Raw genomic sequence first — 25,672 nt, 5'->3', positions numbered from 1 at the left:
CAGTATATGCATATTTATATATATGTCCTACCAAACTAATATACATAAATTATATAACAGAAAGAAAAAAGTTAAAATTACAAAAATAAAATAAGCAGGAGAAATCCTAATATATTCCTCTTGCAGCACATTGTACCTTCCTGTCTGTGCAGTTTTGCTTCTTCAGAGACCACTGGCTGCCATTAGGGTCTCTCAAGACCTGCTACCAGGATATACCTCTAAATAGTTTGTACCTTGGGCAAAACACTTAGCCTCTGTGTCTCAGTTTATTTGTATTGTTATTTATCATTTCTATTATTATCTTCATTTTAGTTTATTTGTAAAGTGAAGATAATAATAGAACCTGCCTCACAGAAGTGCCATGAAGATCAAGTGAGCCAGTGCCTACAAAGTGCTTCCCATCATGCCTATGCTTGGCATGAAGAAGTGGTCTTTAATGGTAGATAAGATCTGTGATCAATATTCTGCAAGGCACGATCCTTCTTTAGATGATTGCTGAATTAAAGTTGATTACTGGTATTTTAGGAATTCAAGTTGTTTCATATAAAATAATACATGGCAATTTGTTCTTTTTTTATTCTTCCTTATCTCTCTGCTCTTTTATGACATTATCTCCTCAGTCTGAAGCTAAGTGCATGAGTTTTCATATTTTTGCAAAGTTGCAAACTGTGCATTTCCCCTGAACATGTGGATTCAGTAGCCCCAAGGAAGGATAGCAATTACTTTGTATTAAAAATACCATCTATTCATAGTCTATTTACATCATAGTAGCAATGATCAATTCTGGCTGCACATTATAATCATATGGGAAGGTTTAAAAACCCACATATCTAGGCCCCAATTCCAGAGCTTCTGATTCAATTTGTCTAAAGGCTCCCCAGGTGATACTACAGTGTAGTCAGGGATTGAGGAACACTGAGCAAGGAAAAAATCATCATTTTATGTCAATGATTCTCAGTCTTGCTATATACTCCAGTCACCTGGGGAGCTCTTAAAAATACCAATGCCCGGAGCCCTGACCTCTGACTAATTAAATAAATATCTATGGATGTGGTCAGGACATTAACAGTCATAAAAGGTCCCCAGTTGATTCTTATTTGAAGCCAACGCTGAGAACTATTGCTCTATGTAAACAAAATACTAAAGTAAAGTAGGTGGCAATCACAATAAGAACTTGACATCATGACTTGTAACAGATGACACATGCATACTCCAAGGTAGGCTGATCCAAGGGTGTTGTGGTCTACAATCACCTGTTGCTCACTCCTGAGTCATCCTAACTTGCACTTGACTTTGCTTCCTGAGACCAGCAAACCCATGTGGGAGAGAGTAGTCCTGCTCTCTTAGAAGTGGTCTACCAGGGTCAGTAACTATTTAAAAGGGTAAAGCACTACACCAAACCTACTATTATTAATTTTTATCATTATTATCCTTAACTGCCTGGGTTCTTCTCTCCTCCAGTCACCTTGAGAAGTGAAATACTTCTTGCCTAGTACTCTCCTTTCCTATTGCTCTTATCTCCAAAGTAGGCACGCTGACCCTTTGTGGTCTGGGCGTTATATCTAATCACCATAAGGAGAGTCAGGGAGGAAGGGGCACAAAGGAGAATCATTAAAATTTTAAGGCCAGGAAAGAAACAGAAATCTCACAAAATTGCTTTATAACAATGATCCAAATGCTTATTTCCCTAGATATTTGCATGCAGTTGAGTTACATTATCATAATACATATTTAATTTAAACCTTAAAGTCACTTTAAGAATACATTTTACAGATAAACAGATTTAAAAGAGGTTAAGTGACCTGCCCAAGGTCACATAGGGGGCAAAGTCAGATTATGAAAAAGATCTTCTAGTTTTAAGTCTAATGCTTATTTCACCACACTACAAGTGCATCCTGGAAGCTGATAGGTACTTCCCCTTTAGCATTCTTTTATCATGAAAGGGAGAGCCTTTAGCTGGTCCTTGGGGACTGATCTGTTGCTTCCAGAACAGATATGGTTAAGTTCTGGGGGGTTAACAAATATCACAAAGTGGGTGATTGTGGTTATTAGATGTCACTATTGGAGAGATGTCTCCCAAATCAGCAAGTTAACATTCAAAGGTGCCATAGGATGCTGCCACCAGAAAGCTGGTCTGAAATGGAATTGAGTAAAAAGAAAGTAGTGTTTACTTAATTAACCTAACACCTGAATAGAGTATGACAACAGAAGTGAGCAACCTTCTTGGATCATGGTGGGTGTCCAGCATTGTCCTGAAGAGAGGGTGTCTGGCTAGTGCTGCATCAGAGGAGTCCCTTGGTTTCAATTCCAGCCTCAACAAACAATGTTCCTAGCTTCCCAGAGACTTTTAGACACAGGAGGAAACAATTCTTGGTTCAGTTTATATGAGTATTCTGTTTTTTCTAATAGTCATGTTACAAATATAAATGCAAAATCAGCATCTTGGTTTCCACAATTCTCTGAATTTGGTTAGCACAAGAGTTAATTCCTCTGATGATGATCTCCTCTTGTTATCCTGAGGAAAGTTTGTGGGCCTGGAAGTCTATGCTCATGGAAACCCTGTCATTTGGTGACTGCAAGGCATCGCCTCTCTGAGAGACCGTGAACTGCTTTCCCCCTCACTAAATAAAGCCATTTATTGTCGAACAATGGCATGAACTAGTGAGCCAGAGGACTACCCCAAAACTTACATGACTCATTAATGGTTTTGAAAAGTTCCAGAGAATGACTCTAATGTTATACTGGTCTGTGCTTTACATAGGAAAGTCATCCTTTGTAAAGTTTGGCCATTTAGGTCAGCATCTTTAAAAAAAAAAAGATACAATGCAGATTTCTGATATGAAAATTTAGAAGGGTTTGTGAAAGAGATTCCTCTCCTGGGTTACTTCCTTTACCATGCTTTCTGTGGACTCTATGTGCTGTTGTGTTACGTGTAGTTTCATCCAATTCTTCTCTGAATTGTGTCAGCTGTCATTCTATAATCTGTTCTGACATCTTCATTTCTAATGTGTGTTTTTTTCAAAAGCTCCAATCTAAATGATTTAACTTGTTTAAAAACATTAATTTTCATCTGCTTTATAGCTAGAGTATTTTTCTGGTAAGTTCTCATGGTCTGTTAAAATTATTTAATCTATTTAAATCTTTTTTCTTATACTAAGGTCATTTGAGGTTAAATAGCTAAGGTCATTTGAGGCTAAATGTCTTTTTTCCCTCATGTCCAAATTACATGGACTTTTGTGGATCCAAACATAGGAGAGATTTCTTATGGAGATGGGGATGGACCAGGGTCAATTTCTCAGCTTCATGGCCCATGGTCTCTCTCCTGTTATAATGAAGGACCAAAAATATAGCCTTTTTGTGTAACCCTTCTCTATTTGTCAAAGCGAAGTCTAGTTGGAAAGATTTTCCACCTTTAGCTCTGTGTTTCCTAGAAGTCTACAGACCTTCCACAGAGGAAGATCTTTTCCTCTGGAGTCTGCTGGCCACCCAGCCTAACACAAAATGACACTGCTTTACCATTCCCAATGTAAGTTTTCCCTCTCCTTTATTCCAAATGTTTTTGTCCTGCTCTATACTTCTTTCCAACATTTTCCCCTCTTAGACCGTGGCTCAGTCCTCCTGGAAAGAAGCATGTGCTGAATAGTTCTGATACCCTTCAGAGCTTAGAGCACTACAGCACTAATCAATTCTCTTGCATCCACAGAAACACATAGAAGTGGGGTTGTTTTTGGTTTTTGTTGTTGCTTTGCACTCATCCAGAATGCGATGCCCATTCTCAAATCTGTTCATCCATACTTCCTTTCCGGTAGAGTCCTTTCAACAGTTTTAGGGAATATAGCTCACAATGACTTGTCAGTAACCCCTTCATTCTTGCTGCTTCCCACTTCTGTTCTGCTGATCCTGCATCCATTCAGCGTTGAGGTAGGCAGGTACACCTGCCCATATTCTGGTATTTGTAGGGATTCCTTTGCTAGAATTTCTTGAAGATTATTTTTTGAACAGCTAGTGAACCCCTGGTCCAGAAAGAGTTATTTGTCATTAGGAAGACTGGCTATAATGTAATGTAAGATAACTGCAAACCTCTTTGTAGTCTATAATTTTAAAGAAGCAGATTGGTCTCAAAGATGTCAACACTTCTTTGGTCTCTTGAAAAATGTCTACCTGCTTATGCACAGGGTTTCTTAGAAAACTCACTTATTTAAATGAATCAAGTTTATGTGTGGGATGGGACTCAGTCTGCAAGGACAGAACAGTTCCTTGAGTAATTACAACTTAAAAGCACTCCTTAAAAAAATTGGAAAAATAGCAAATAAACCACACAACAGTAAAAAGTTTTTTATAATCTGGAAACAAAATGAACTTACAAAATCTATATTAAAATGAGACTTCTAGGGGCGCCTGGGGGGCTCAGTCGGCTGAGCGTCCGACTTTGGCTCAGGTCATGATCTCACGGTTTGTGAGTTCCAGCCCCGCAATGGGTTATGTGCTGACAGCTCAGAGCCTGGAGCCTGCTTCGGATTCTGTGTCTCCCTCTCTCTCTGCCCCTCCGCTTCTCATGGTCTGTCTCTCCCTTTCTCTCAAAAATAAACATAAAAAAAAATAAAAAAAAATAAAATGAGACTTCTACTTTCAAACGGAAGTATTTATAACAAAATTTTACTATTTAATCATACTAATACATACAAATACCAACTTCACAAATCTATTGTACAAAGTGAGCTAAGAATCTGCATTAATATTAGTGGTGCTCATAATTTTCATAATACTTTAACAAAAACTAAGTGTTGGGCGCCTGGGTGGCTCAGTTGGTTGGGTGTCTGACTTCGGCTCAGGTCACGATCTCACAGTCTGTGAGCTTGAGCCCCACATCGGGCTCTGTGTTGACAGCTCAGAGCCTGGAGCCTGCTTTGGATTGTGTCTCCCTCTCTCTCTGCCCCTCTCCTGCTCATGCTTTATCTCTCTCTATCTCAAAAATAAATTAAAAAAAACTTAAAATTAAAAAAAAAAAACCAAAACAAAACCCCACTAAGTGTTAATGGTATACAGGAGAGTAAAAGTATCGATACCTACACAAGTAAAATAACACACTTTATTTTAAAAACAGTTCAACACTTAATGTTATTTTAACTTTGAAGACAGTATATATAACTAGAATGATGATCTGTGCAAAGTTTTCATGTGATCACATTTAAGACAACCATTAAACCAAAAATTATATTCTTTTACCTAAGTAGAGGATAACCAAATTATATTTTCTAATATATTTAAATTATCCCTATAAACTAGACATTCTCTTTTCTTGTTTTGTTATTGTTACTTTACAGAAAAAGCTTCCTATCACAGTTAATACTTAGAAATACATTTTAGAGCAGATAAAATCTTAGTGTAAATTCCTGCTCTACTACCTACTAGCTGTAAGATTTTGGGCAAGTTTCTTAACATTATTAAGCTCATTTCCTCCTCTATACAATGGAGAAAATGTTTCAAAGATTGAGGTAATATGTGTTATGGGCTGAATTGTGTCCCCCTCAATTCATTTGTTGAAGTCCTAGTCCCCAGTACTTCAGAATGTGACTGTATTGGAGGCAGGCTTTTTAAAGAGGTAATTAAATTAAGATGAGGTCATTAGTGTCCTTACAAGAAGAGGAAATTAGGACACAGATACAGAGGGAAGACATGAAGACACAGGGAGAAGACATCCATCTACAAGTGAAGGAGAGAGGCCTCGGAGGAAACCAACTCTGCCCACACCTTGATCTCAGACTTCTAGTCCCCCGATTTGGGAGATAATAAATTTCTGTTGTTTAAGCCTCCTAATGTGTGCTATTTTGTTATGCCAACCCTACCAAATTAATACAATATGTAAAGAATTTAGAATAGTGCCTGGAACATGGGAGGTAATTAATAATTTAATTACTATATTATTTCCCCAGAGCTCTTCTAATGTTCAACTCCACACATAATTTGGTTCTTACAATGTTCGATTTATGGCTAAGTAGCAATAGAGCTCTGCGATGGGCTCTCAGCATCCCTGCACTTTCTTGCTGAGTTTGAGCTCTCTTGGTTTTGTTTTTTGTTTTGTTTGTTGAGCTCTCTTTTTCCAGGTCATTTCTCAGCGATGTGTTTCCAGTGAGTCACCTTCAATGATGAATATCTCACTCCAGACAAAGAACAGGCTTACTTCTGCTTACTGTAAAAGTTGTGAATTGCCTAAGTTAGGTGTTGCTCTCCTATAACACAACACATTGTATATGCAGGCATTCATCATGGGCTTTTATGGTACCCCTGTGGGACTTGGAAAGACAGAGGATCAACATGAAGCTCTGCCTACTATACAACCATTTGTTTCCAACCCAGAAGTCTCATGTCTCCTGCCAGTATCCCATGGAATTTTAGTTGTTAGCTTGTAAACAGGGCAAAATCTCAGACCCTGTCAGTTCTTGACAGTTTTGGCTGAGAAAGCCATGGTTTCCTGGAAAAGATGAGGGACCCAATGGGCTGGGTTGAGAGAGATAAGTCTTCCTGAGATCCAACAGTAAATGTTTTCACCTAAGTAGTTGGAAAGGGGAAGGGGAATATAAGTTCCCACTGTCACACTGTACCCCCACTCTTAAATTATGTTTGGAGGATAAGCAGTGTGAAGTAAGATTAAAACAAACCAGTCAAATCATGTATTGGTTGTTGTTCCCTCGTCTCAGGGTGGGAAAAGAAACAATATTAATATAACAAGGCAGCATCCCCCACGGCTCTAGCCAAGAAGAAATTTGGCTGTGGCTGCTAAGTCAAGGGGTCCTCAAAGCGGAAACAAATGCTGCCAGCAATGAGTAACTAAAACTTTGAGCAGATCAAAATTGTAGGTTTGTTGAGCACAAGTTGGGCAGCTGATCAAAACCAAAATTAAATGCAAAGCATTGCTTACTGGCACAGAACCATTCTCTCCCTCTGCACTTCTTGGTAACTCCTTCACCCTGACCTTAGCTGCTTTAAGGAAAAAGCCAAGTGTGGTGGGGAAACTTGGGGGAAGAAAGTGGCTCTGTTAGATACAGGTGCCCAAGTTCCCATTCTAGGGGAAATTGGTATTAGGCATAGGGTGGTCAAAGGTACCAAGGGCTGTAGGACACTGAGGAGGTACAGTGCTATATGGAGGGCAAAAAGAAAGATCCCCAGTTTGGGTGTTCCCCAGATACTGGGAAGTGCCCAGGAAAGAAGTTGACATCAACACTGAAGACAAGGGCCAAGAAAGAAAAAAAGAGCCTCCTTGGATGCAGGGAGATAACAATCTCTTGGCAACTGTTAAAGACCCTAATGTGCCAGTGTTAAACTTCTTTGTCCATGTTCCCATAGGGGGAAAAAGTGACTAAAGTCCAAAGTAAGATTAGAATAAACTTGTATGAAAATATATAACATGCTTATATTACAAATGGTCATAAAGTGCCAGAGGACATTTTCCCATTCAGAGTATTACTGCATGTAGAGAAGTGAGACAAACTTCCTGCCATCTACTACCACGCCCTAACCTACCCTAATCCTTTGGCAGGTTGGGATTTAGTGTGAGTGCCTCAATGTTCTGATGTCCCAAATGTACACTAGATAGATGATGGTTCTTGTGGTTAAGTTAGAAGCCTGTGTCAATGATCAGTAGCTCTGACTGTGGCTATTATCTTCTTCTACCAGTAAAAGTGGCTGATAAACCTGAACAAAATTCAGAACTTTGTTTGCCAAGTAGTTTCTCAAGATTATTTAGACAGAGTAATAGCACTTAATTCCTCTGAGAGCCAAACAAACAAAAGTTGTCTCCTTAATAAGACTCTTATTCAGTATTGGAGGCATTCTGGATGAGTGCAAAGCAACAACAAAAACCAAAAACAACCCCACTTCTATGTGTTTCAATCTGACTGATTTTATACTTCTATTAATGTTTGAGTAGCCTTGGATTTCACCGTGTATAGCAATAAGGCTGCAACCACTGAGTGACACTACCTATGTGACTTAATCAAATCACATAATGGTTATTCAAATTAGGTTTCACAACAAATCTTTAAGTACAGTGACCTCGCCCTGTTGGGATGTGCTTGTATGTGGGGAAAATGGGCCACAGTAGGTCTCTCCATTAGGGATTGGGGATGTGTTTTGGCCATCTATTACCTCCTGTAATTTTGTCAGTGACATTGAAGATTAACAACTCAGTCAAAGCTTCCTGGCATGGGTCATAATGTATGACACATTGGTCTTACAGTACATTCATGCTAATAAAAAGACACCCCTCCCTTGGAATTTAAAATTGACTAAATTCAAGACCCTAGGGGGCATCACTGAGATCAATACTACAGACCAGTTTCATCCTGCTGCTCAGAGTCTGACAGTAGCCTTAATTAACTGCTATATGAAACTAATTAAATAGATTTGGTATTGACTAAACAACCTGTCAGATTAATTGGACTAGCCAAGAGAGTGGCATTCTTACATGAAAATTCAAGTTTGGCCAAGAGCACGTCAGGTTAAGGAGTATTTGGAAGAGGCCATCCATTATGGGCTCTGAGTGACACTGCATATTTCTGGGTATGCCATGAATACAAGGACCTGACCAATCTTTACCCAGTCCATGTCTCTGGCTTGTATTTACACTGAACAACCTTGAGGCATGAGGTAACAACTCCCCCTGGACAAAGAACAGGATTGTTTCTGTTGACTATAAAAGCAGTGGAAGTCCCATATTCAGTGTTCCTTTTCTATAACACAACCCACTGTGTGTGGGTTCCATCACTGTGTGTGTGCTGGCTTCCATCACTGATACAAACCAACAGGAAGCCCTGGCTACCACTTTTGCTTGTGAATAATAAAAGTGCTTTGTCTCTGGCCCAGGTGTCTCATGTATCCTGTAGCATCCCATGAAATAGTAACAAGCTCACCTGTTAGCCTGTAAGTCTGGTGAAATCTCAGACCCTGCAGTTGTTGACAGACATCAGTAATTTTCTTCTTGGTAATAGTTGGCATTTTAGGCACTATGACTTGGCTACTAGGAAATTTATTATTAGCAAGATACATTATAAAAGATTATTTTCCAAAGACTTAGCCAATAACACTACAAAAATAAAAAGCCCTCTGTTTCCTGTGAATTTATCTGTCTGTGTCCAAGTCCAGTAATAATTTCACTGTCTGTCTGAAGTACCAAAAGCACTAAATCCAAAGCTCGGCGCCACGCCTCAGTCTTTGGTGTAACAATGTCATAAATGCTTGGAATCTGTTCCAGTTTATTTGAAATGCCTGAATTAAAAATTCCACTATTTAGTTTACTGTATTCATTCAAGATGTAAGATGAAGGAGAGCCAGAGTCTGTGGCACTTTGTAGATGTTGCTGAATGACTGTGCTGGCTCCCAATTCTGATGAGCAATTGGCAGTGTTATACATGAGAGCTGAAAGGTATTTGTGCCATCCATTTGCCAGGCATTTCAGCACAGTTGATCTGTACAGTGCCAGAGATGAGGCCAGCCAAGAGGAAGTATTATGAAGCCATCCTGAACAGACGTGGTTTCTTTTACTCAGTGATTGCTCTGCAAGAATTTGAAGATGGCTAAGACACAAAAATTCAACTGCGCCACCTCCAAGAAAGACCTTTTGCTCTCTTAGAGCATAATACAGACGATAGGCACAAGTCCAGAACCTGTCTTCTCTGGCTTGCATCTGTGCAGGGAGTGGGCTAGTGAGCACTACTGTAACCAAATTAATTCCTTCTGTTTTTATCATGATTGTCAGTATGTTGATCCTATCTATGACATCTGAGGGAATACTTCTCCAGAAGGTCACACAGACCCCACTGCCCACACAGTTTTCATTCACTTGTGTAATGTAGGCCACCTGTACTGCTCCTGAAGCTTCCGCGAAAGCCTGCATCACACTGCTGTTCACTGAGCCAATTACCAACCGCTTACTGTGCATGCACTTTTCAATTAAGTCTTCAGACACATTTCCTTGTACCAGGACAAGGTTCACATTGAACTTGATTAATACCTGTAATACATAATCTGTCCATTGTTCTTCTGAGCTGTCTTGTTGAACCTTCATGCTTTCTAATAGCGTGTTAATATTTGCAGCCTTATTAAATCCCAGGTGGCGATAATTCTCTGTGAGGTCACCCTCAATGAGAATAATCTGGACAGGCTGATTCTGCAATTCCTTGATCAGAGTAGTATTAGATATTGATACAACAGTGATATATCCTGGGCAGACACAAGAAAAAGTTTCAGGTACACCGGGTAAACAGCAAGTGAAGATTCTTGAAATGTCGAACATAAATGGTATTGTACAGTTGCCTTGTTGCGTACTTGCATTCTGAAATTGTAGTCGAACTGCTGCATCTACTAATTTCATGCTGTTGTGATCTCCATGACTCAAACCCATCTCCAACTCTACCAAATCATTACATCTGTAAGTACGGGGAGTAGCTGCACCATGTTGTTCTAGAAATCCCTCTGGTTTGTTTATCCACCGATTACTATCTGTCCTATTAAAATGCCTACTGTGGATTAGTATTGACTTTCTACAGCAGCTGTCGGCGAGCAGACTCTTTTTCAGAGTTTGAGGATTCTGTAATGTGTTTTTATTTGCTTCATCTTCAGCCTGAGGTCTAAAGAGTTTAGGTGATCTAACAGGTATCCCAGAAAGGTTGTAAACGGTCAATGATGGAGAGGCAACATCCTTGAGATCATGCGCCTTCTGTAAGCCAGTATCTGAAGGGATCTGTAGAAAAGGACACAAACTGACACCACATGTTTCAAGTCCAGAAAATGTCTTTGTGATGTCTATATGGTCAAATATATTGTGGATAGGTACTTGAAGGGAAACTACCTCTTCAATGCAAGAGTTCAAGCCTTCTGACATTACAGACACTATTAATGAAATGGGGACACCCAAATGAAGACATTCTTCAGCGGCACTGCTCCATGCACCGACAAGAAACAAAAGGGTACTGGTTCCAGTTTTATAGGTGTTATTTTGTGTTTGAACTGCTTCATTGAGAAGTTGTCCCACTGCACTGGTTAAATCCAAACTTTCAAGAAGTCTTACTACTGAACTGATTAATATACTTTCATGACGCTCTTCATCAACAATAAATTTAGATGATTTTACTGGGCCTAGGAAGGTTCTTCCTGTTCCTGAAAATGATGAAAGTTGCTGAAGTCCCACATGCCTTCTTTTATTTATGACCCTGCAAGCCATCACCATGAATCATCATCTGCAAATAAAATAAAAACTTGGAACTTTATTCAGTGTACTTCATGGTTATAATTGCTCATAAAAGAAAAATCCGATATAGTCCCTGCCTTTGAGGAGTTTCTGATATATATAGTTTCCATTAAATATGGTCAGTGCAATGTTACTGTATTATAATGATATTGCGATAAAGGTATGGGCATGTGGGTAAGAAACACTTCATTCAATCATGCAGGTAATAATCCTGGTAGTGTTTCCAGAAGAAGCAATGCCTGAAATGAGTCTTGAAGAACAATCCAAAAGAGCAAATTGAAGGAGGTGGTAGTAAATGCACATGTATGTGAAAAAACAGTGTACTTGGGTGATACAAGTTTAGTTTCACAGGAATATAAAGAAAGTAGTGAGAAATGGGAGATGAAGCTCTAGAAGAGAAACAGGTTGGAGCATGAAGGGCATCATGTGCCATGTCAAACCCGACCCAATAATGGGAATCAATCACTGAAGTGTTTTAAGTAAGGAAGATTAATAAACAGTTTGATGTAGAGTTTGCAAGCCTGCGCTCTCAATCTAGAAGTCTGGGCTTGAACTTGGCTGTAATGCTTACCAGCTGTGTAGACTTCATCAAATGATTTAACTACTCTATCCTGCTTTTGCATCTGGAAACTGAGGAAAATAGCACAATCTACTTCTTAGGGTTATTATAAGGAGTAAACGAGTACAGTGCTTACAACAGTGCCTGGCACATAATCCCTTCCGAGTACCACCGCTACTACTACTAGTGTTTTGGAAATAGCACCACTCTGATAACAGCACAGAGAATGAACTGGATGGGTGCCTGACTGGAGGCAGAGAGGCCAGCTAAGAATCATCTACAGTTATCTAGATAAGGAATGTGGAAGAGGGATGCAGGTGAGAAGATGGACTTGGTTATTGGTTAGAATGTAATGGGGAAAAATACTACTTAAAGAGAAGTTCAAGAGCTATTAGGCTTTTTCCACATAATATTTCAAAATCTACATCTAAGACTAGTAAGAACTTACAAGAGAAAAACTTTCTCCCAGTAAAAAGAATTTTTTAACAAATACCCCCAATTGAAAAGCTGTCTATAATAAAATGACCTGTCTTATGAAATATGAGCTGTCAGTTAAAGCACTAGAACTGAAATTGTAAATAATATAAACTTCTCTTCTAATTCTAAGACTTTGTAATTCTTTGAGTGATATTTTTTTTCTCAATCCTTTAAATCCAAAATATCTAAAACAATTCAGAGTTTTCCTTTTCATCTGATAAATTTGTTTCTTTCTTTTCTCTTTTCTTCAGAAGCTTTTTAAAATGATGTATGGCAATTAGGGTGATTTATTTATTTAATTATTCTTTTTTTTAACGCTTATTCATTTTTGAAAGAGAGAGACAGAGCGCAAGCAGGGGTAGGGCAGGAAGAGAGGGAGACACAGAATCTGAAGCAGGCTCCACGCTCTGAGCTGTCAGCACAGAGCCTGATGCAGGGCTCGAAGCCAAAACTGTGAGATCATGATCTGAGCCAAAGTCAGACACTTAACCAGTTGAGCCACCCAGGCGCCTTGGCAATTAGGATGACTTAAATTTTGTTTTTTCATGTTTATTTATTTTTGAGAGAGAGAGAGAGAGAGACAGAGTGCAAGCAGGGGAGGGGAGACACAGAATTCGAAGCAGGCTCCAGGCTCTGAGCTGTCAGCAAGAGCCCTACATGAGGCTTGAATTCACAAGCCATGAGATCATGACTTGAGCTGAAGTCGGATGCTTAACTGACTGGGCCACCCAGGTGACCCAGATAAATTTGTTTCTAGAATACCTAGATTCATCCTTGAAGCTGAGGAACACTACCATTTGAGATACCTTAAGATCAGGAGGAAGCCATAACACAACTATTCCTCAAGACTAGCTTCCTATAAGCTTTCAAGGACTAGAGAAAAGTGAGCACAGCCTAGGAAAATGTTCAATGAGTTGTCTGAAATCAGGTACAAATGCTCTTTTGTGAAAATTTCAATTCTGTAAAATAAAAATAAAACTCTTGATACACTCAGACATATCCCTAGACAGCATAAAAATATATTCTAGGACTCCAATACTCTAATCCTGAGACCCATGATATCTTACAATGATCTGATCTTAGCATGTTTTTGCTGTCCTTTACCCCTCACCCCCATATTATCAATTCTCGACTTACTCAGTTTAAATTCTAAATTCCTATTTGTCAATTACAATCACTCCCTTGCACATATACCCTCAAAATCCTTATCCCTCTTTAGGTTCATCCTACTCACCTTGCAAAGTCACAAAGCCTGATGAAATCCAACTCTCTGTCTACTTCATGCTTACCCTGGTACAGCTGAAATAAACAGAAAAACACACACAACCATACTGGTGTCATTTCAAACCTCAAGTGGCCCTTAGTATTGCCTGAAAATCTACTTCCCTAGTTCACTTATCTTTTTATAAAAGATTATCATTTACTGGGTTCTATTTTTAAAAGTTTTGCCTACCCTTGACTACAAAAGATATTCTTCTATACTTCTTCTAAAAATGTTATGGTTTTAATCTTTTTTTTTTAAATGAGGTGAACACATAACATAAACCATTTTAAAATGTACAATTCAGTGGCACTTAGTACACTCACAGTGTTGTACAATCACTACCTTTATCTAGTTCTAAAACATTTCCCTCACCCCAAAAGAAAACCCTTAAAGCCATTAAACATTCTCTTCCTGTTCTCTCCTCCAGCCTCTAGCAACCAATCTGCTTTATATCTCTATGGATTTACCTATTCTGGATATTTCATGTAAATAGAATCACACAATACTCTTTCACTGAGCATGTTTTTGAGGTTTATCCATACTGTATTATGTATCAGTACTTCATTCCCTTTAGGGCTGAGTAATATTCTATTGCATGTATATATCATCTTGTTTATTTATCTGCTGATAAATATTTGAATTGTTTCTACCTTTTGACTATTGTGAATTTGTGCTGTTATCAACATTTGTGTACAAGTGTTTGAATATCTGTTTTCATTTACTTTGGGTATACACCTAGGAGTGGTCACATGGTAATTTTATGTTTAACCTTCTGAGGAACCACCAAACTGTCTTCTATAGCAGCTAAACCATTTTACTTTCTCACCAGCAAGAAATTTCTCCACATCCCTGCTGTATTGATTTCCTAGGGCACCTACACTAAATTACCAAAAACAGGGTGGCTTAAAACAATACATTTTTATTCTCTCATGGTTCTGGAGTCCAGAAGAAATCAAGGTGTCTGCAGGGCCATGATCCTTCTGAAGGCTCTCTTCCAGCTTCGAGTTGCCTCCTGGAGGTCCGTGGCTTTTGGTAACAAAACTTGAATATCTGCTTCTCTTTCACATGGCTTTCTTAAAAAGACACACGTCATTGTATTTAGGGTCCACCCTAATCTACTATGACCTCATCTTAACTAACAAGTTCTATAAAGACCCCATTTCTAAATAAAATCACATTCTGAGATTCTGGGTAGACATAAATTTTGAAGGAACACCATTCAACCCAGTATGCTTACCAATACAAATCTTCCATTTTTTTTGTTTTGTTATTGTTTTTAAATAGACATCTTAGTGGATATGAAGTGATATTTCATTGTGATTTTGACTTGCATTTCTCTAATGATGTTGAGCATCTTTTCATTTACCAGTTGGCCATTTACATTTTTTCTTTGGAGAAATATTTATTCAAATCTTTTGCCCGTTTTAAAATTGGGCTCTCTTTTTGTTGTTGAATTGTAAGAGTTCTTTATATATTCTGGAAATTAGAACCTTATCAGAATACAACTTACAGACATTTTCTCTCTGTATGTTGTATTTTCTACTTTTTTTTTTTTTTTTAATTTTTTTTTTTTCAACGTTTATTTATTTTTGGGACAGAGAGAGACAGAGCATGAACGGGGGAGGGGCAGAGAGAGAGGGAGACACAGAATCGGAAACAGGCTCCAGGCTCTGAGCCATCAGCCCAGAGCCTGACGCGGGGCTCGAACTCACAGACCGCGAGATCGTGACCTGGCTGAAGTCGGACGCTTAACCGACTGCGCCACCCAGGCGCCCCTATTTTCTACTTTTTTAATAAGGTACTTTGATGCATAAAAGTTTTCCATTTTAATGAAGCCTAATTTGTCTATTTTTTTCTTTGTTGCTCATGCTCTTGGTGTCATATTTAAGAATCTACTGCCAAATCCAAAGTCACAAAGATCTGACCCAGTGTTTTCCTCAAAGAATTTTATAGTTTTATGTCTTTATGTTAATTGATACATCTGATTTTTCTATATGGGGTGAAGTAGGGGACCAACTTCATTCTTTTGCACTGGATGTCAAATTGTCCCAGCACCATTTATTGAAAGACTATTCTTTCACCATTGAGTGGTTTTGGCATCTTTGTCAAAAATCAATTGGCAATAGACTTTTGGGTTTATTTTTGGACTTTCAATCCTATTTCATTGGTGTATATGTCCATCCTTATGCCAGGACCACACTTTTTTGATTATTATAGCTTTGTGGCAAGTTTTGAAGCAAGGGAGCGTGAAACTCCAACTCTGCTCTTTTTGTTTTAGCTTTTACATTTATGTTTGCAATTCATCTTAAACTGATTTTTTGTAAATGGTGTGAGGTAGGGGTCATTTTGTTCCTTCCTGGATATCCAGTTGCTCTAGAATAATTTGTTGAAAAGACAAGCTTAAAATGACTGGCTTTTTGCTTGTTTCTAATTTCTAATATGTTTTGAGAGCTTATTAAGTATGAGGTACTTTACATGCACTATGTAATATAGTTCTCACAATATAATGAGGTGCAAAAAGCCTATGAAAATGAAAAATTGTTAAGTAACTTACAAAATCTCACAGCTAGTAAGTAATAGGTTATGAACTAAAACCCAGATTTGTCTAAAGCCAAAGTCCCATGTTATTAACTACCATACAATACTACCTTCTGGCTGCCCCTCTACCCAACATGATAGCAATTCACCCTCTCTTCTGTAGAATCTTCCATTGCATTTCCCAATTCCAAACCTTATTGCCTTCTTCTACATTTTTTTTTTAACGTTTATTTATTTTTGAGAGAGAGAGAGACAGAGACAGAGCATGAGCAGGGGAGGGGCAGAGAGAGAGGGGGACACAGAATCTGAAGCAGGCTCCAGGCTTTGAGCTGTCAGCACAGAGCCCAATGCGGGGCTTGAACTCACAAACCGTGAGATCATGACCTGAGCCGAAGTCGGACGCTCAACTGACTGAGCCACCCAGGCGCCCCTTATTGCCTTCTTCTAAACCTGTTCATACCCTTAATATGGCTATGCCCTTTCTTCTCTAAGCATCAGAGTCTCTGTTATGGTTTCCTCTCTATAAATTTTTTTAACAATCCGCCTTTTTTTTTTTCTTAAATATTTATTTATTTTTGAGAGTGAGAGAAAAAGCATGAGCAGGGGAGGGGCAGAGAGAGAGTGGGGCAGAGGATCCGAAGCAGGCTCTGCACTGACAGCAGAGGGCCTGATATGGGGCTTGAACTCCCGACCCTTGAGATCATGACCTGAGCTGAAGTAGGCTGCTTAACCAACTGAGCCACTCAGGTGCCCCCTCTATACTATGTTTAAATCACAAGATATTACTATATGAATGGAAAAGTTACAGAGAATTTAGAACAAAAGGAAAAAAGCCATGGGCTGTTTCAAACTTACTCAAGCTTTCAAAGTCTGTATTTAATTTATGTGAAAAAGGTTTTCCCAGAGAAGACACGAAATTACTAAAACTAATCTACAGACAAAAAGTTACATAAAACTGATCTAAAAAATATTCAATTATTTCAACTGATCTAAAAAATATTCAATTATTTCACTTATATGTAAAAAAAAAAAAAAAACAAACAAACCACAAAGCAGAAACTGATCCATAAATACAGAGAACAAACTGGTGGTTGCTGGAGGGAAGGGAATGGTTAAAAAGGGGTGAAGAGGAGTGGGAGGTACAGGTTCCCAATTATAGAAGGAATAAGTCACAGGGATGAAAGTACAACATAAAGAATATAGTCAATGGTATTGTAATAGTGTTGTATGGCAACAGATGGTAGCTCCACTTGTGATAAGCATAGCATAACATACAGAGCTGTGGAATCACTATGTTGTACACCTGAAACTAATGTAACACTGAGTGTCAATTCTACTCAGTAAAATATGAATAAACAAATAAATATTCAAGAGAAATGCTGTTTCAGCATTTGAAGACTATTCTGTTTCAGCAGCAATTAAAAAAAACAAAAAAGCCAGTCTTATCATTCCTAAGGTTAGAAAAGCTCCTAAGTAATTATTTTAGAGAGATTAGTTAATTAGCATAAAATAAAAATCCTTCATCTTCTAAAAAGTGGAGTATAAAAAGGCAAAGACAGTGAAGCGGATGGTGAAATACATAATTCCAAAGATAAAAACACCTCTGGTAACTATTCTGGGCATTGAATTGACACACTCTGATTCTTGTTCTGAGATACATTAGCACCAGTGTTTTCCACAAACAGCTGTTTTATTATTGAGATCCTTAACAACTTTACTTGTCAGCTTAATGTTTCTTGAACATTTTAAAGCTGTAATAGAAGCATTCATACTACTTCACTGGGTTTTGACATCAGAAGCAGTATCATGTCTAGTCCTGTATACGGAATTTGTTTTAGAATACTAAGACATGCAATGCTTTTTAGGAGTTGAATTTTTAAAAATACTATTATTTTCTGACAGGTATGATTAGCTTTTGTCATCATCAAAATCAATAGTTTGCATATCTCATCTATTCCTAATATAGCAGTCTAATCATATGATTCCATTACTTAAAAAACCTTCAACTTCGAACATAAAGGCCTTTCTTTGCTCCTTTGTCTCACACAGGACTCCTTTAAAACAATTAACTCAGATCCTTTCACTTCTCTGCTCAAAATCCTGCAATGCCTTCCCATTTCACCAGGAATGAAAATTAAGGTCTTTAAGCCCTAATAATCTGCACCCCTCCTTCTTACCCCTCTTTGTTTCCTATTACACTATCCCTTGAGCACTTGGCTGTGGCCTCCTTTCTGTTCCTGGAACATGCAAGGCATGCTCCTTAACTTATAATTTCTGTTCTAGTTGCTCCCACTTTCTGGGATGCTCTTCCCTGGGAAATCTATTGCCTTGCCACCTCTAAGTATTTACTCAAATTTCCCCTTTTCAACGAGGCCCACGCTTGGGCACCCTATTTAACACCACAAGCTCTTCCTTTCTAAGTGTAGAATTCCCTTTAACTGTTTGGATGAACTTTAACTACTTGGATTCCTGTTAACTGCTCTACTTCCTTTTTTTCCATAACATTTATCACCTTATAAAATAGTACACAGTTTACATATCTATTATTATTTCTCAGCTATCTCCCTCTGTTGAAATCTAATTCCCAGGAGGATAATTTTAGTCACTGAGGTATCCCACATAACAAAAATATTGTCTGACATACTGCAGACACTCAAGAAGTATCTGGTGAGCAAATGAAGAAATGGCTTTCACCATATTTGCTAAATCTTAACTTTTAAGTACAAAACTGAAAAGATTAAACAGATGGTGCTGCCAGTATTCCCCCACCACAAATTTAAGTTTCAATCACCTTTAGAGTTGATGTGATTCCTATATGGCACTGTCTTAGTTGAGATCCCATAATTCCAAAACGGTACCTCCTTCACATGGTTGTCAGAATTATCTTTGAAAAGCACAAACCTAATCAAAGCACTCCATTGCCTAAAAACATCTGTTTATCTTATAAAATAAAATCTTTACTCCCTAGCTTGACATAGGTGTCCCATAATTGGACCTCAATGTAATTTATGACTCATTTTCCATCCTTCCATATAAACCCTATGATCTTGCCACACGAGAAGACACATTTATTTTCATTTTTACACATGCTATATTCAGATTTGAATATCCTACCCTTTCTTCACGTTGGCAAATGCTGTGTATCTTTCATGACCCAAGGCAAATGCCACATTTTGAATATAACCTTCTCCAATGCACCAGGAAGGAACAGTGCCTCTTTCCTGTGCTCAAGCACTTTCTACACACACCTACTGAAGCACCCTGAATTTCAAATTCTGTATTTGTGTCTGTGCCTTTCTCCCCGACTAATCTGTGGGTTGCTTTTATTCTTCTTTATACTCTACATTCAGTTCCTTTCAAACTCACCCAATAGTTGGCACAGTACATGTGGAAAGTATTAAATAATTATAGATTTACTTAAGAGTGCCAATGGATTTAATATTTTCTTAGATTAATTATCATTACTATTATTGTTTTATAATACAATTACATTAATAACAGCTATTTTTCAAGACTAAGTACTTCCTACCCAAGACCTAGAAATTGTAATCTGAGCCTATAATTAAAAAATCATTTTCACTAGAAGTTAATTTCCCAAATATAAGAACCTAAATCATAAAGTATAGATATAAAAGCAGGTTAATATATTACTTCAGCCTTTTAATTGCCATGAGATCAAACTTTATCTAGGTTAGAATCTGGTTCTATATGTTTGGTCACTATTTATTTCTGGGTCTCAGAAATCCTGAAAATATTAGTAGAAAAGATGCAGTAAATGTCCTTGAAAGTGATCAAAAGGAACTTTCCCAGTGAGACCAATGGCCTGAAAAATCAATACACAGTTAACCCTTAAACACTGAGAGTTAGGGGCCCCAACCAATCAGTGCACAACTGAAAATCCAAATATAACTCTTAACTCACCTGAAACTTAACTACCAATAGCCTACTGTTGTTTGGAAGCCTTACCAATAACATAAGCAGTCGATTAATACATATTTTATGTCATATGTATTATATACTGTGTTTTTATAATAATACCTTTTTCTTAAATTTTTTCAACATCTCTAGGCTATGAGGTTCAACCGGAGTCTTTTCAAATTGTGGCAAATCTCCAAAAAAATATCTATGTGTAAGTGGGCCCACACAGTTCAAATCCATGTTGTTCAAGAGTCAGCTGTATTATAATAAGTGAATGAATATTTTTACTTAGTTCACAAAATATCTTGAACTTGCATCATTTTAATTTCCACTGGGACAACTTAACACAGAAAAAAAAAAAAAAACTTCTCATATTAGAATAACCTTACCTATTTTCCAGAATCCTAATGAGCTGTTTATCTATGATTACAAAGCTTGGATGTCTGACTAGGATATAATGTGAACCAGACAGGATGATGGTTTTAGAAAATGTGCCATGTTTCTATTTACTACAGTATGAACAGTGATTTGGGAGACTGCTTCAAGAATGTACTTTGCACATTTTTCTTGCCCTAACTTCAAGGAGTAAGTGGGATAAAGGGAAAAAAATCTAGGCAAAAGTTAATGTTCCTTCTGAATCCACTCACTGCTGGAGAAGCCTGTATGATTTTTGTTAAATAAAGTACTTACTCTGCAGAAGGTACTGCAGAAGGCATAAAAAGAATCCTGATGTGTAAGCTATTAGGGTTAGAAGTTTTAAAGGGCTATCATCACTTCATTCCTATCAGAAGTCAGAGGTCCACCTCATTCTTTCCCACCCTTAAGCTGGTCCCTAACCAGATTCATGATTGGGCAAACCAGCAAGTCTGGCTCTCTGGGCAAAAATTTGCTTTGATTTACAGCAGTTATGGGCTTCTAAATCCTGAGTCTATTGGATTATCAGACTACTTGTGTCTGACTGACTCATGAGTATGGATCTATGCTGGATATGGCTGGAAAGCCGGTCAAATCTTGGGATTCAAACCATTGGAATGGCTGGGGATGAGGTGGGGGATGGGGGGCGGTGTCTGTCTCACAGTAATATGGGTGGGGCCAAAGTCCTGCTCGGCGAATAAATACTACAACACAGGTAAAAACCCTTTCCTATGCAGTGAGGCTTGGTATATCACAACACCTTATCCGGCTTCCTTCCAGTCGCCATCCCCACTTCTTTCCAGTCATACCCCTACCGCGCCAGAATCTCTCCGAACCAGAGGGAAATGTTAAAGGCCAATCCCCAGGCACTGTGGAAGTTGAGAAATATCTAGGGGCGCATGGAAAGGGCAGTCCCCTCCACCTCTGGTAATCCCAGTCGGATGGTAAACCAAAACTGGACCAAATTTACCCGGCCCGCGAGGCCCTAGGTTCTCAATCAGAACCGCGGGCACGAAGAGGTCAAAAAAGCAAATAAGGCTGCACTGAAGACTTAGCAGTCAGTGGAAGCACCTCGTTACTAACCTCGCTCTTTTCTCCATCTTCACCCGAGGCTCCAGTTCCCAGCTTCCCACCGCCAGTCGCGGTCCTGGCCGGCCCTTGGACACCAGAGCGCCGGGACGAAGACGCCCCCTTCCCCGCCGGCATTTTGCGCATGCGCGAAGCGGGGCGAGAGGGCCGGCTGGGCGGGGCTGGTCGCTAAGAAACCAGAGGAAAAGTTCTGCTTAAGGGTTGGCTGGGAAAGGCAGAGCGTTACTCTATTGGTAGAGAGTAGGGAGAGGGGGCTGGCCTCAAGGGCCTTCTTTTCTGACTATTGGGTGTAACTACTGTCAATCAGTAGGCCTCGGTGGGCGGGGCTGCTTGTGAGGCAGGCGAGAGCGGCCTTAGCAACGGTTTCTGAACTGTGAAGACAGCCGTTGGGCTGCGCTGCGGGCGGCTGAGATAGGGAGGTCCCGGCTGAGGGCACCGGTTGGTGACATGGTGAGTGTGAAGCTGTAACCGCTTGTTGGGCCAGGGCTGGTGCTGAAATCTCTCCCCGGAGCAGAGAAGGAATTGTTTTTGGTATGTGAAATATATTACTCGCCTCCTGATCCTCGAGTGTCGTTTAGTAACTCCTCCTCTCGTGGTCAAATAGAAGCACATTGCCCGTGGCTCTTAAGGACGCAAGAGCGGGTCTCCAGTTTATCCCCGCCAACTGCTAATACCAGCACTCCGCTGTAGGTTCTATGATGGAAATGAAACCACTGTTCGGCCAGAGAGGAATTGAATACAGAGAATAAGAAACTTAAAATCTGTTGGAGGGTCTAGGTCTCTAGGAAAGAGGTCCTGACCTCCGAAAAAGTGACTGGCCGGGATAGCTACGAATTCTGCTACTGTTGGGAAGGTGAAGGTTGTGAAGGCTAAACTGTGGAGTTGAAGACCACACCAGTGGATTTGCGGTCCAGGGATCAAGAATCTGCGGCTACCACAACGAAACCACGCGAAACTGGAGACTAGGTGCGCAGGAACGTGGAGTCCAGTTGCCGTCTCTGCCGCCACGGCTTCCTAACCCAAAGATGGGGAGACAAGATATTGAAATAAGGCTGCAGAACAACCCAGGAGTAATTCTGTGACCTTGCTTGCCAGCAGAAAATGGCACACAGCAGGCAGATGACCTCCACTTTACCTGGATATTGATAATTGGCCTAACATTTATTCTTATCCAGATCGCTGGAGTAGTTTTTCACCTGGAAGATATAGTTTTTTCATTTCTTAGCCTCTGCAATATAGGAAAGTACGCTAAAAGGTGGGAAAGGATATTATGTTTCAGTCAAGCATATCCCACAAAATAAATCTTATTATGAGATATATAGGCCTAGGTAAAAGGTATGCCTTAAACACTTTTTTTCAAATATACCAAGTAAGGCCAGTCCATTCTGACATAACATCTAATGTTCTACTAGGTTGAAGGAAAAACAAGTGGTAAAAAGAACCAAGCTTTCCACCAAGATATTAATAACTAATAGCATAAATGTTAGCAAAAGGAAAAGGTGGAAATTGTTGATGGTCATTATGTACTAGGGAATAGGGTTCTTGAACATGCTTATGTATTTATCAATTTTTCTGGTTCTGGTAACTTTTCCTGTTACGTAGTTTTTCACGCACATGTGTGTTTATTACAGGCATCCACAAGTTCAGACCAATGGAAGAAAAGAGCAGCAAAACTTGAATTGAATGAAACCCAAAAGCAAGAAATTAAAGAGGCCTTTGATTTATTTGATGTTGATGGGTCTGGAACCATAGATGTGAAAGAATTGAAGGTTTTGAAATTACTTCTAATTCTAAAACATTTTAAAAACAAATCTTTCAGTCTTTAACAGCAGCCTTCTAAAAGCTTGATATAAAGTCTCTTCATTGTGGACACCTACACCTTCATTGTATGCACCTGCCCCATACTAACAAAATTATATCTTGTTAGGCATTTATTCTTGTTTTATGAATGAATACAACAAAAACTCTGGGTGTAACAGTAACATATCCTATGGCATAGTGGAATTGGAACCTAGGCCTGCTGACCTGACTTTCTAGGTTTATGCCTAGTCCATAGTAAAAAAGAGAAAATCTAGTAATTATTAGGTAATTTAAAAGCTAGGAATGAGACCGTGGCATATTATTTATTTGTTTTCTATTTCAGATTGCAATGCAAGCCTTAGGATTTGAGCCAAAGAAAGAAGAAATTAAAAAAATGATAGCTGAAATCGACAAAGAAGGAAATGGCACCATTAGTTTTGAAGATTTTTTTGCCATAATGAGTGTAAAAATGGTATAGTAGTGATTTTGTTTTTCAAAGAAATACAAGCAATAGCCTTCTACTTTTTTTCTTTTTTTTTGGCTGGAGCAATCAATGAATTGGAACTAGGTCTTTAAAAATGGGTGGGATTTAGATAGACAGGAATAGCAAGATTAAAGATGTTTTCAGGGTAGTAATAAAGACTGTCCAGTGTGGAGAAGGTTGTTAGGAAATAATAAAGATAAATGGCTGGATAAAGAAAATGGGGTCAGCACGTTGAAGCCTTGAGTTCAGCAAACACCTCTTGAGCGCCTATTTTTGCTAGGCACTGTTCTAGAGAGCATTGGATGAGACAACCTCCCTGTTAGAGCTTACATTTTTTGGTAGTTGGTATCAATTACTGGAGTTAATAGAGATCCATTATCTTTATCACCCTTGCCTCTTCCACTTTAACAAATTCTGAATTTAAATACCCTGAGAGCAGATGTGAGTGCCTTGGAATAAAAAGTTAGAACAATAAATGAACGCAGCTACTTGGCAGATTGCTGCTCTAGACCTCAAATACCCATAAGTCCAATTTGATAGAATAAATAAATGAAAGATTAATGACAGTTAGTTGTTTCTGTTTTTAAAGAGTGAGAAAGAAGAAATATTGAAGGCTTTCAAATTATTTGATGATGATACTGGAAGCATAACACTAAACAATATCAAGAGGGTTGCTAAGGAACTAGGGGAAAATTTAACAGATGATGAACTTCAGGTAAATTTTACTTATTTTTATAATTTTTATAACTTACATGTATATATACAATTGTAATTTATATATATTATATACAATTGTAATTTATATATATTATATACAATTGTAATTTATATATATTATAATTTACAATTATATTCCTTAGATGGACTCAAATACATTCAAAATAAAATTTGTATATATATTTGAATATTATATCATTCATTTTTAATGATTTCACATACCGTATTTACATTTTGTTTTATAGGAAATGCTTGATGAAGCTGATCGTGATAGGGATGGAGAAATAAGTGAGGAAGAATTTTTGAGGATGATGAAAAAGACCACTCTTTATTAATACTTTTTTAAATCCCTCTGGAAAGTTAATAACTTTGTATTTGTTATACAGTTCCATAATATCTGAATGTATTTGTTGTCAATTTCTAATTTATTTGCGCAAATTGGTGTTTTGAAGTGTAATCCATGCAAGAAGTTAGGCTTCTGTCAACATGTTGTTAAACATCTACAGCATCAAGAAAGAAATATAATGATTTCTGTGAATCGTGAATCCAAAACCAGTATTAATTCCAACTGCTACTTTTTGGAGTCTCAGCATCTAAAGACTTAGAATTTTTTTTAGGTTTAATGAAACTGAGCCCACATCCAATTGAATTTGGCAAACAGGCTATTACTTTCCCCATTATTTTCCTTTTGTGCGACTCTTTAAAAACTGATAAACATTTGATTTTTAATCAGTTATTCAGATATGTAAAGTATTAAATAAAATTGCCAGTAATACTTTATTTGCTAGTTTTCTTATTATAAATAAAGGCACTTATACTACCCAGATTTTCTTGTAAGTTTGACCCTGCAGGTGAGCATTTAATGACTGTCTTGGGAGGTGGTAGGGATTTTACATATGTTATCTCAGTTAATATGTTACAACTTGGAAGCTGGTGGTATTAGCTCCATTTTACTACATACAAGAAAAGTAAAGTTCAGAGAAATTTAAAAATTGCTCAATTGCTCATAGATAATAAAACATGGATTATAAATCTTGTATCCTTATGCTTCATTATGAAGCTTTGCTATGGATAAAAACTCTCAGGGTAATTAAGTATATATTTTCTAACTCATTTAACATTGTGACTCTCGTAATTTTACTTTGTTTCCTATGAAAGAGCCAATCT

General features: G+C 38.3%; 2 protein-coding genes across 3 annotated transcripts; one reads left to right on the top strand and one right to left on the bottom strand.

The window, feature by feature from the left end:
• Nucleotides 1–8,249: 8,249 nt before the first annotated feature.
• BBS12 (Bardet-Biedl syndrome 12) lies at nt 8,250–21,607 on the bottom strand. Of its 2 annotated transcripts, XM_047092403.1 has the most exons (3): nt 21,499–21,607; nt 13,516–13,580; nt 8,250–11,234 (listed from the first exon to the last, which is right to left on the bottom strand). In XM_047092403.1, the coding sequence occupies exon 3, from the start codon at nt 11,222–11,224 to the stop codon at nt 9,083–9,085; it is 2,142 nt and encodes a 713-aa protein (XP_046948359.1). In that variant the 5' UTR covers nt 11,225–11,234; nt 13,516–13,580; nt 21,499–21,607; the 3' UTR covers nt 8,250–9,082. The 2 variants fall into 2 exon arrangements, with proteins under 2 accessions (XP_046948359.1, XP_046948360.1); XM_047092404.1 differs by lacking the exon at nt 21,499–21,607 and having other exon boundaries at nt 13,516–13,735.
• A 595-nt stretch (nt 21,608–22,202) lies between these two features.
• On the top strand, nt 22,203–24,840 carry LOC124521133 (centrin-4-like). Its single transcript, XM_047092280.1, has 6 exons — nt 22,203–22,219; nt 22,373–22,574; nt 23,136–23,273; nt 23,648–23,776; nt 24,378–24,503; nt 24,751–24,840. The coding sequence occupies exons 1-6, from the start codon at nt 22,203–22,205 to the stop codon at nt 24,838–24,840; spliced, it is 702 nt and encodes a 233-aa protein (XP_046948236.1).
• The last annotated feature ends 832 nt before the right edge of the window (nt 24,841–25,672 follow it).

The sequence above is a fragment of the Lynx rufus genome, unplaced genomic scaffold (genome assembly GCF_022079265.1).
Source record: "Lynx rufus isolate CCGP_SWC_20201006 ecotype Redwood Valley unplaced genomic scaffold, mLynRuf1.p SCAF_3, whole genome shotgun sequence".
Lineage (NCBI taxonomy): Eukaryota > Metazoa > Chordata > Mammalia > Carnivora > Felidae > Lynx > Lynx rufus.
Note: the sequence above shows the minus strand (reverse complement) of the source record. Positions and strands in the feature narration are given on the sequence as shown.

Coding starts and splice junctions, on each gene's coding strand:
- BBS12 (XM_047092403.1), bottom strand. CDS start 11,224: ATGGTGATGGCTTGCAGGGTCATAAATAAAAGAAGGCATGTGGGACTT.
- LOC124521133 (XM_047092280.1), top strand. Junction 23,777..24,377: donor CCATAATGAGTGTAAAAATG/GTATAGTAGTGA, acceptor CTGTTTTTAAAG/AGTGAGAAAGAAGAAATATT. Junction 24,504..24,750: donor TAACAGATGATGAACTTCAG/GTAAATTTTACT, acceptor TTTGTTTTATAG/GAAATGCTTGATGAAGCTGA.